Source organism: Pezoporus wallicus, unplaced genomic scaffold, assembly GCF_028554395.1.
Source record: "Pezoporus wallicus isolate ANWC-B61680 ecotype Strahan unplaced genomic scaffold, APGP_CSIRO_Pwel_v1 contig_1583, whole genome shotgun sequence".
Classification (NCBI taxonomy): Eukaryota; Metazoa; Chordata; class Aves; order Psittaciformes; family Psittacidae; genus Pezoporus; species Pezoporus wallicus.
In genome coordinates this window covers 606,513-617,822 of record NW_026637266.1, presented here as the reverse complement: position 1 = coordinate 617,822, position 11,310 = coordinate 606,513, and the positions used below count along the sequence as shown (strand labels likewise).

The 11,310-nt window shown below is 43.4% G+C and overlaps 1 protein-coding gene across 1 annotated transcript; it reads right to left on the bottom strand.

The window, feature by feature from the left end:
- Window positions 1–3,771: 3,771 nt before the first annotated feature.
- PLA2G12A (phospholipase A2 group XIIA) lies at window positions 3,772–8,855 on the bottom strand. Its single transcript, XM_057404548.1, has 4 exons — window positions 8,499–8,855; window positions 7,311–7,387; window positions 6,000–6,165; window positions 3,772–4,518 (listed from the first exon to the last, which is right to left on the bottom strand). Exons 1-4 carry the CDS (start codon window positions 8,713–8,715, stop codon window positions 4,400–4,402), a joined length of 579 nt encoding a protein of 192 aa, XP_057260531.1. The 5' UTR covers window positions 8,716–8,855; the 3' UTR covers window positions 3,772–4,399.
- Between the last annotated feature and the right edge of the window lie 2,455 nt (window positions 8,856–11,310).

The following is an 11,310-nucleotide window of genomic DNA, read 5'->3' as shown; positions in this document are numbered from 1 at the left end:
CCTGAAACATGGCGAGAAGATACTGTGTTTGCTAAACTGAGATTTTTCAGAACTGTACTTGAAGCCCCCTTAAAGACACATACTGTTGTCTTGCGGTAAAACTACTGTTAGCCAAAATGCATTTTTGGACATGCACCCACATGTAAACCCTCGAGAGGTCCGGGTGTGTGTAATTTTGCAGCTTTGTGCTACTCTTGCATCAGTTCTCTTTGATCTCTCAGAACTCTGAGGAGAGACCCAAGGTACTGAGCAGAGCGCTGAGATACCGTTAACAAAGGCTGATATTCCCAACCTGTTCATTGTATGGCACTTACTGTTGTAAGTAAACCGATCAGTTTCTAAACCAAAGCCAATGACATAAACATCCTTCTGTATAAGAGCTTTGCAGATTAGTACCATGAATGGGTCTGAATTTCCTATCTGGACTATTCCTAGGTAGGCACTAGGATAAACGCGGGTATGAATACACTCTTAAGAGATTGCTGCAACAAGCATGAAAAGAGGTGGATATAGAGTGGGTATTTTTACCCAGTCTGGTCTGTTTTTCCACAGGCTTCTTGCATGAGTTAAGCCTTTTAGACAAGACATCTCCTTTTTGGTTGAAGGAGCCACGGGTATTTCTAATTACCTTTGCTTGCCTTCCCTTTGTTTAGACTTGTCTTCAGACTGCCAGCAGGCAGCGAGATCAAGATAAAACCATTGTTTAAATTGTCTTTGTGTACACTGTAGTTAGAACATGATACCATTGTAACAGCTCAGTGTCTTCCACTGTAAGACACTAAATGTGGAACATTTAGACTCTTAACAAGCAGATTCATTGTTTTGCAAACTCCAAATCCCAGCTCTCAGCTCATGCTAGAGCTGCCCTAAGCCCACTGGCAGCAAGTGTGAAGTAGCAGCTGTAAAACCTGAATCTAGGACTCTGCAACAGCTTTGCGTTCAGCACCTTGAACTTGCTCAGCCCTGCTCCTCAGTCCAACAGTTTGCGTAGATCCTAGTAAGACAATCAAACATGTTTTCCACTTTGTTCTGCTGGAGGTGAAGAGCATATGCAATCAGCCAGTGTTCAGATGAGTCACCGGAATGTGATCACGGTGTATGATGCCTAAGATAGCGTTTGACTGCTGTGCATTTCAGTTGATTTTAATATATGGAAGTTTTTGTTATATGCGCATGTACGTGTTTGAAACACTCTCAGATTGTTGCAGTAGCTTCACCGTAAGTTGGAAGTAGGTATTTTTGGAACAAGTATTATGGATGTATCAGAAACGTGGTTCAAAGAAGTAAGTTTGATTGCGGACACACTGCTGTTGTTCAGATCACAGAATGGTTTGGATCAGAAGGGACCTTAAAGATCATTCAGTTCCAAACCCCCTGCCACGGGCAGGGACACCTTCCCCCAGACCAGGTTGCTCAAAGCCCTGTCCAGCCTGGCCTTGAGCACTGCCTGGGATGGGGCAGCCACAGCTTCTCTGGGCAACCTGTGCCACTGTCTCACCATCCTCACAGGGAAGAATTTCTTCCTAATGTCTAATCTAAATCTCCCCTCTTTCAGCTTGAAGCCATTCCCACTTGTCCTATCACTGTATCATCCAGAAAAGCAAAATAGCCTGAGGAAGGCAACTGGAATAAGCCTTTAACCTGTAAGAAAAAAAAAAAAAGTAAAATCATTGCAATATTTAGAGTATTACAGATTACATAAAAGCATGCAATACTGAGTCACATGCCAAGAGCTGCTATATATAGTATTGTTCTGGTTTAATAGGGCAGGTGGATAACACACAGCCGTTTGATTGCTCTTCCACAGCAGAAGGGAGGAGAGAATCATAAAAAAGGTAAACTCATGGGTTGAGATAAAGACAGTTTAAAAGGACTGGAAAGGAAGGTTAAAATAATAATGATAAAAGAATATAATAAACAAGTGATGCACAATGCAATTGCTCACCACCTGCAGACTGATGCCCAGCCAGTCCACGAGCAATAGGACAGCTGTCATCCCCCAGGAACTCCCCCCAGTTTTACTGTACAGCAGGATGCCATATCATATGGAATATTTCTTTGGCTAGTTGTGGTCAACTGTCCTACTTGTGGCCCTTCCCAGTTTCTTGTGCACCCCCAGCCTACTTGTTGGAGGGGTACTGAGGAGGTGAAAAGTCCTTGACTTGGGCTAAGCACTGCACAGCCACAACTAGAACATCTGTGTGTTAGCAGCATCGTTCTCAGACTGAAACCAAAACACAGCATTGTACCAGGTACTAGGAAGAAGATTAACTCTATCCCAGCTGAAACCAGGACAAGTATTGTTTTTTTATACTTACATATAAATATGTAAATTGTTAATGGTATGATTAATCCTGGGGGTGACAGCTAGTCTTGATTTTGGGGCTGTGGCCTGTAAAATGCAATTTGTGTAGTTTGCAGGTAACTGTAATCCAGGATTTCTGCTGCAGGAAAAGCTTAAGCAAAGTAAAGATTTTGTGGAAGAAGTCAAATGCTTCCTCTGGTTTGCAAGCATAACTATTAAAGTGCTATCCAGAAGGGTTAAAGCTCTTTTCTGTGTTACAAATGGTTTGAAGGAAACTCTGGACAGCTTTCATGGTATAATTACAGATCAACACAGAAGGGAACAAAAACAGTGAGGATTTTCTGTGTATAAGCATCTAGTTTAAGCTCTTCCTACCCAATTCTAACTGAATTACAGTGTTTTGGACTCATAGTGGTACTTTTTTTTTACTTTACACAAGCAATGTCATTACCATTCCATCCTTTGGTGTTGTCAGACTTTCAGGATTCCAGCCATGGAATCCCAGGGTAATTCAGAATTCTTTCAACTCTATGGCAGAAAATACGTTTTGCAAAATTTAGAGAAACCACAGGTTCTTCAAGCACAGTTTTGTAAAACTCTATAGTAATACTTGTCCTACAGTGCTACTTCATATCCACAAATAGGAAAAGAAACCACAAAGCACAGCCAAAGGACTTTAGCAGGAACTTTATTCTATGAGGCACTTACATTCACTGTCATGTACAGTAAGCTGTCCTGGTTTCAGCTGTGGTAAAAGTTAATTTTCTGCCTAGTAGCCCTAGTGAAAAACAAAACAACCCACAAACAACTGATACAGAAAAAACATATAAAGTACTTCCAGAGGAGAAACCATGTTACAGTTGAGAAGTCTGGCAAGTTTTAGGCTTTTAGCATGGCTTCCACTCCCTGCTCGCAGACACAGTATTTTCAATTTCAGTCCTCCTGTGGATTTCTAAAGCAGAATCGGGGGAGCAGGATTTCATGACAGAGGGCCTACTGCAAAAGTTCACTAAGGACTGACAACTGGAGGTAAGCAATGAAAGATCAGTACAGGGAACAAACCCAAAATAATTCAGACACCAGGTGATTTCGGCTGAAGAAGTCAGAGAGCAAAGAGGTGGCAGAAGTACAGGCTCAGATGCTTCTCAGCCTCACAGAGGTCATGGCAACAGATGACAAATACAGGCTCAGATATCCATCAGCCTCGCAGAGGATATTTTAAATAAAAAGGTTTATTGGGCATACTGACCCTAACAGTGGAACTTTTAGGTTTTATCAGAAAGGACTAAATGAAAGATCAATACAGTAACCAAGCTGTGCCACAAGACAAAATATAAATCAACTTCTTTAACAATGTATCTTTTCTATGCATATAATACATAACAAAAAAAAATGTTCTATTTGAAAAATAAACATTTGATTTATTTCTAAAATAACATAACTACATTCCACCATTCTGTCAGATTAAGGTTTGCAAACTGTTCATTTCAGTGGTCAAGCCTTAAAAGGATCAACATACTTGATAAGAAAAGTCCTGCAGAAGTAAGAATGATGTAGAATCAGGTAGAAATATGTTGTGCAGATGTACACCCTTGCTCAGGGCTTGGGGGTTTTGTTTGGTTCTGTTTGTTTGTTTTAGTAACAAATCCACGGGACAAAATCCATCAGAGAGAACTGAAGGCAATTGTACCACAAGCAGGATCTATCAGGTGCATCAACTGCTAGCAAACCTAAAATTTGACCTATATTAAAAGTCATCTGAGAATTCAATACAACTCTTCTGCGCCTCTGATTTCCCTATTGTGGAGTTTTCTTCAAAATTTTAAAGTAGTGCTTTAAAATAGCATACCCTGAGTGGACATACACCAAAGGAAACTAATTACAGTTTCAAGCTTCTGGCATAAAGGGAAGAGAAAGAAGACTTGTTTCAGTTTTTACATTAGAAGAATATCACAGTGACTTTCAAACCAGTATATTCATGTCAGTGTCTAATATATTACTGACTGAAAAGCATAAAACTTTGTAACCAAACACTTGCTTCATTTCAGATGAGTGTTTGACTTATTCTACACCATGAAATCTCTGTACCTTCTTTCAGAGATCTGTCTTATCCTCGTAACGACACATACATGCAGCTCTCTGGCTATCCAGGTATGGTTTACATCCTAAATGTATAACCGCATCAAACAACAGCTGAACAGTTGATTCACAAGCTGCAAACAAAGAGGAGTTCAGTTAAAAATACGCTTCTAAGAGAACAGGAAACTAACAGAAATTACTCTGGCAAAGAGAGCATGATGCTAAGAAAGAAGAAATCTTCCCTGAGCCTAGCAAATAAATTGTCAAATGAAAGACTGGGCCAATACAGAATAATTTCCAAGTAAAGATTTTTCATATGCTGAACAAGATGAACAAGAAAATTCATTGCATATGGAATGTTATCAGTGTTAGAAACATAGAGTCATAGAATGGTTTGGGTTGGAAGGGACCTTAAAAGTCATCTGGTTCCACTCCCCCTGCCATGGGCAGGGACACCTTCCACTAGACCAGGCTGCTCAAAGCCCCGTCCAACCTGGCCTTGAATGGATGGGGCAGCTACAGCTTCTCTGGGCAGCCTGTGCCGGTGCCTCACCACCCTCACAGGGAAGAATTTTTTCCTAATGTCTAATCTAAATCTCCCCTCTTTCAGCTTGAAGCCATTCCCCCTTGTCCTGTCACTATGTGTAGTAGCAAGTCCCTCTCCATATTTCTTGTAGGCCCCTTTTAGGTACTAGAAGCTGTTCTAAGGTCTCCCCAGAGCCTTGTCTTCTCCAGGTTGAAGCACAACTCTCTCAGCTTCTCCTCACAGGAGAGGTTCTCCAGCTCTCTGATCATTGAAAAGCCTAAAAACCACCACTTGGTCCTGAAAAGATGAAAGAGCTGTTTTTCCTCCTCACTTTTTGCATCCCAATTTATGCAGAGGTTGCTGTCTTCAACAGCAGCTCAATAGAATTGAGCATTCACCAACTGTGACACTAAACACTAATGTCATGATTCAACTGCAGTTAAATGAATTTGAGAAGTTTAAACACAGGCCTGTTATAAAAACTTTCTGCTCTCTATGGGAGTACTTACTGTAAAAGTGACACTGTCCAAGTTAAAAAGTGTGGTTATGTCATGTACTCATCAGATACAGGCCAGCAACCAGAATGAGTACCATATAGTCTGTCATTAAAAAATCCCTAAAATATATTCACTAAGGGATAGCGTTAATTACTTCCACTATAACAGTATATTATTCTAGTATCTTACTTCATAAAAGGAAACAACTCATTTTTTCCCTACAGTTTACTAGCTATCACACGTAGTAGACATATAGAAATCACCCACCAGAAAAATGAACATTCATCTATGCTACAGTAAGTGCAAGAATCATACATGCATTTTGATCAAGTTATATTCTCATATTCATACTCCTAAAGGGGAAGCATTAGTTTTTCCCCTTAAGGTTAGCATAAGCCCTGACCATTTTCCTGTGCTGTGTCACTGCTCCACTGTACAAGTGTCTGGGCTGCATGACAAGAGGGACAGAACAAGGCATCTTTCAGCAATAGCATCAGCTTATGAAAACGTGGCATTACTGCACTGCACAAAGATTCTTTTCCAACTAAGCTTAGTTAAACTTGAAATGAAAGAGAGGCTTATTCACACTTACCCTGGACACTCTCTGAGATTCCAAGCGTTTTCTGCACATTTCTGCAAATTTTGGAGAGGCAGGACTGAAACTGCTCATCACACTCATTTTTTGTATTGCCACAAGTATCGTAGCATCTGTCGTGGTGATTGCAGCACTTTGTCATCGACGGGATTCCGATGTCAAACTGTGAAGAAAATCCCCCCACACCCACTCCATTAGTATTCCAGTTAAGAGAGATGCAGCCTACAAATAGGCTGGAACAGTCATAAATTACAAACTAATGCAATCAATCCAGCTGTCATTCACTTATCTCTGCATTGTGTTGTTCACCTCTAGTAAGCTGCAGTGGTTTTGCTCCAGCCAGCAGCCAAGCACCCACAGAGTTGCTTGCTCACCTCCCATCCCCCTCCATGGAATGGAGAGAATAGGAAGAGCAAAAGCAAGAAAACTTGTGGGTTGAGGTAAAGACAGTTTAACAGATGAATGGAAGAGGAAGAAAATGCCACAAAATTAGCAGTGCAAAGGTAATCGTTTTTCATGTCCCACAAGCAGATGGATGCCCAGCCAGTCTGAGCAACAGCCACCTTGGAAGCCAAATACACATACTATCACCATCACCCCTCCTTTCTTCCACTGCTCCAGTTCTTGTTGCTGAGTGTGACTCTATGTACTATAGAATATCCCTCTGACCAGCTCAGGTCAGCTGCCCCTGCTGTGTCCCCTCCCATTCTCTTGCTCAGCTCCAGCCTAGGTTCTGGGGCGGTGGAGGGGCAGAGTGGAAGCAAAAGAGAAAGTCCTAAAGCTGTGCAATTACTGTGCAGCAATAGCCAACACTAACAGCATTCTGGGCCAAATTCCCAAACACAACACCATGCAGTCTGCTATGAAGAAACTCCATCCCAGTACATAAGCTAATGTGTATTTTCTTTCTAGCACTAAGCAAAATGGATTAGTGTCAGTAAGGACAGAAGGAGTCAGAGCCAGACCTTCCACTCTCACATGGCTACAGTTGGGGTTATTCAATGCTTTCAAGATTCTGAGAACAAAAGACTAAACCAAACATTCAAAAATTATAACTTAATCATCAACATTAAATTTTATCCCTATCACATTTTATGTCAATGGTGAAAATGTTTATGCTATGTTCGTTTATAATACTAATTTTTTTCCATATGTTACTACCAAAGCGTGTGTTGGAACTGATAAAAGCAAGGACACTGTACATGGATGCTGTCTCATCCTTAGAACAGGGGAGGGAGAAGAACACCTACATCGAGGAAAACTGATGTATGGAAGACACACAAAAAAGCCCCAGATGGAAATACTCACCTGAACTCCAAATAGAGGGGATCCGCAACCATTTGGTGGTGATGGTTTATAGCCGTAGCGAGGAAAGGGCTTTGATCCTGAAAAAGGTAATTTATCATGCCTCAAACAGATTGAGATTTTTTTACAGAGTTTTAGTGCTATTAAAACTCACCACAGGCATTTGTGTAGCTTAAGACAGTATCAGTTATATTTTTAACTTAAACATATATTGAGGCACCTAAGTATCAACAATTCGTGCCAAATTACAACTTAGGGTTACTAAGCTTTTTCTAAAACACAGGGACAAGAAACCTCAGCAAGTGTCACTGTTAGGTCCCAAGTTAAAAAAAAAGAGCTCGAGTTACTGAAATTGATGTGTCATTACGTTAAAGAGTACTTTAGAGGAAGCCCATTGATACTTCTATGCTTTACATGCAATCACCAGTGGTGGTCTGATTATTTTTTTTAGCTTAACCTTTAAAATTAACTGTAATGAAACATCTCTTTATTTCTACAACTCTAACATTAATAAAATTTAAATCAGTGCAGACTGCTAAAGCCGCATCTCCCTGAACGCTTACTAGTGCACCAAGGCAGGGAATTCTGCATCCCAGGTTAAGGAAGATTGTGGAGTTAACTGGAACAATGCCCCCCCTCCCCTTGTTTCTGTATTAGAAACAAACCGAGGCCACAACTGAAAGTAACAAAGAAAAAGCATATTTGAAAAGTGCATGTTCTAGAGAGAGGAAACCTCACGGTGTCCTGGCTGCTCCTGCGGAGACAGGGTGCCGCAACCGAGCTCCTTTCCTGACTTGACAAATCATCCACCCCACTAAACTGAGGGTGAATCGATTCGGCCGAGAGAGACCAAGAGGGTTTATGAGTACCCTGTGTTTGGGGGCACGCTGAAAACCCTGCAAGAAACGCCCGTTCAGAGAGTCGTCCGCCTGACAGCCGACAAGGGAGCCACCTCCAAGAGGGATATATATATATATCTACACGTATAAAAACTTGTTAGTGCGGTTTCCTCTGCGGCTGCGCCCCGGTTCCCTGGGAGCGTCGGCAGCACCGGCTGGAGAGCTACAGCCGCCCTCCCGCCCTCGCAGCCGCGGCCGGACCCGCCCGGGCCGGTCCGCCCGAAGCAAGCCGGCTTCGGCAGAACAAGGGTCGCCGCGGGCCGGCAGGGTCCCGCCCCGGCACCCGCCTCACCGTCGCTGCACTTGTACTGGCAGAGGCCGTCCTCGCCGCCCAGGAGGTCGAGCGCCGCGTTGAGGTACACGTCGATCTTGTGCACTCCGTTGCGGATGGTCTTCAGCGTCATCCGCCAGTCGGGGGTCTGCGGAGGCGGCGGCGCCTCCTGGCACCGCGCCGGCCGCGGGCCCAGCCAGGCGCAGGTCGCCAGCACCAGCAGCACGGTGCGGCTCATGCCTGAGCGGCGCCACGGGGCGCCGGGCGCCCGCTAAGCCGCCGCCTTCTCCGTCACCTGCCCGCTCCCGCAGCGGCGGCCCGGCTCGGCTCGACCCGGCCCGCCGCCGCCGCCATCGTCACGGTCCCCGCGGGCACCGCCCCTGCCCGCCCGGCGGGGCGGGGCCTGCGGTCGCCTCGTTGAGGAAGCGACCCCGACGGCGCCGGGGCCTCCGCAGGAGGAGGCGGACAGCAGTGTGTAAGAGTGCGGCTGGAGCGGCGCGGCCGGTCGCTTCCTCAGGGCCGAGCGGACTGCCGACAGTCGGAGAGGGACTGGGGCGGGTGGGAGGGAGGCAAGTGAGTGATGTCTCCGAGGGGAGCAGGGAGCCGGGCAGAGCCTGTCACCGCACCTGCAGGTGGCAGAATCAGGCACTGCGGGACGCGGCCTCGCACCTACTGGCTTACAGTGCGGGCTGTTCCGAGAGGAGCAGGTCACGGTGCCCCGTGTGCCACAGGGGACCGTTCCCAAACCTGCGCAGGTACACAGCGAGAGAGCCGCTGGTGCCAGTGCGGCTGAGCAGGGCCGGGAGAGGCAGTCGTGCTGTCAGGTAATACAAACACCAGGGAGGTTTTATTTGGAAAACCTTTATTTAATAACTGTGTTAGAAGTGATGAACTTGGCATTGCTAAATGTGAAAGGAGAGTCTACAGTAGCCTTTTGATGGAAAGGCGGAATGGCTGATTTTCGAGCCGGCCATTGGGATGTTGCGACCATGGGGCCAAGTGGATGGAAGACCAGGATTAGTGCCAGACACATCGGGGCTCGGTTGCTCTGGTGACTCAGGGCAAACGCTGCTCTCCTTCCGTGCAGTGTGGGGGAGAACTTGTATTAATACAGCTAGAGAAACATGACCTTTTGGGAAGCACACTCATTCAGAAGCCAACAAAAATGCAGTAGAGAACATGTACTTGAAGTATTAACATTTTGACGTAATGATGATGTTCGATGTGAAGGAAATGGATCCAGTGACCTTTACACATGACAGTTTCAGGTAACATCAGCAAATGTGCAAGACAGGGTTGTAAGAGGGCAAAATGAAAGTAAACCTGTTGAACATGAAAAGCCTAGTCTTGATTTGTTGAAAAGTCAGACCAAAATGATATTGCTAAACATCCTGTTTAGTTTTGGGATTTTTATTTGTTTTAGTATAATATTTATTTTTTTATTTTATATTTAAGTTCCAGATGCTTCACAGATGAGCTGAAGTGAAACTATGTGGAAATAGTTTTAACTTTTGTATTGAAAGCTCTGTCTTTAAGACCTGTAGAATCCCTCAGAACATAGTAGTATTTGGCTTCAGAACAAAGTTAATTGTAAGGACGGACAGGAAATGAAACTTCAGAGGAAATTCCAGATCAACAGGCACACCAGAAAGAACATAGTAAATATTCTACTGTTATTTCTCTTTTCAGCGTCAGCATTTAATATTATTTGTAGTTAACTTAAGTGAGAAAAATTCTTTATAGAAGTCAGACAAAGGGGGGAGCTCTTCCTACACCCATCCAGCATCCAGCTTTTCCCTATGATTAGTTTACAAAGACCCTGATTCAACAAAATAATTCCTGCATAGCAATATACTTAAATGCTTTCCTAAATAAGCAAGCCTTGTTGGGGGGGTTAAGACAAACAATTTGTACCATTACTTTAACTGTTGGTGATTGTCAGTGTCTTTACATGACAAATTCATGCTGATGTGGGTTTTTTACAAGACTGGAAGGGAAGTCAATGAAAATGTAAAAATGTCATTGGAAGCAAAGTATGGTGAATTATAGAAAAAACACCACCACAACTGTGGTGTGTGATCATATGCCATTTATTCAACAGGATAATCATTGAGAGGAATAAAATAGAATAGATACTAAAAACATTTCTAATTTAAAATACAGTGAAGTATGTTCTAAAGCTATTGAGCCGTTTGATAGAACTTACCTGAAGCTATTTGACAGTTTAATGTCAAGGGCACCAATCCACAAACCAAATCCTAGTACCCGTAAAAAAAATGTGCACGCTCTCTGTGCATAACTCTTGCAGAATGTGAGACTATTACACATACAGTGACATTTTCTTATAGCTGGCACTGTTACTGCTGCCTAAAATTGTGTAACATATGCAGTGGTTGGGCCTGTGCTTCCTATTACCATGTGGGCAGAACTTCTTCACAAGGAACAAAGCAGAGGGTTTTCTGTTTAATCACTGCAGTTTTGTTGATGGCCCCTTGTCTTTGTCCAGTTGTGGATCAGTTAAGGTAGTAGCAACACTCCCTATCTGCATATTGCAGGATCAGGCCCTAGATGCTCTTTCTTGGCATTAACTGTTTCACGCTTCTGTATATTTCTGTAGAAAGCTTGTGTTAATCTGAGAATCCAGTGGGGAGGTTTTATGACTGAGAGTATTAATTTTTAACTGTAACTTGGATTTGTAGAATTAAGTCTATATGTACAATATACAGACTTTCCATTTTAATGTATTTATATTGTTATGCATACTGTGTATGTTTCTATGTGTGTATATATAAATATATATGCAGTAAAACTCTACTTGCTGTGAAGAGTTTGT

Coding starts and splice junctions, on each gene's coding strand:
- PLA2G12A (XM_057404548.1), bottom strand. CDS start 8,715: ATGAGCCGCACCGTGCTGCTGGTGCTGGCGACCTGCGCCTGGCTGGGC. Junction 6,166..7,310: donor CCCCTCTATTTGGAGTTCAG/GTGAGTATTTCC, acceptor TTTTCTTCACAG/TTTGACATCGGAATCCCGTC. Junction 4,519..5,999: donor AATCTCAGAGAGTGTCCAGG/GTAAGTGTGAAT, acceptor CTTTGTTTGCAG/CTTGTGAATCAACTGTTCAG.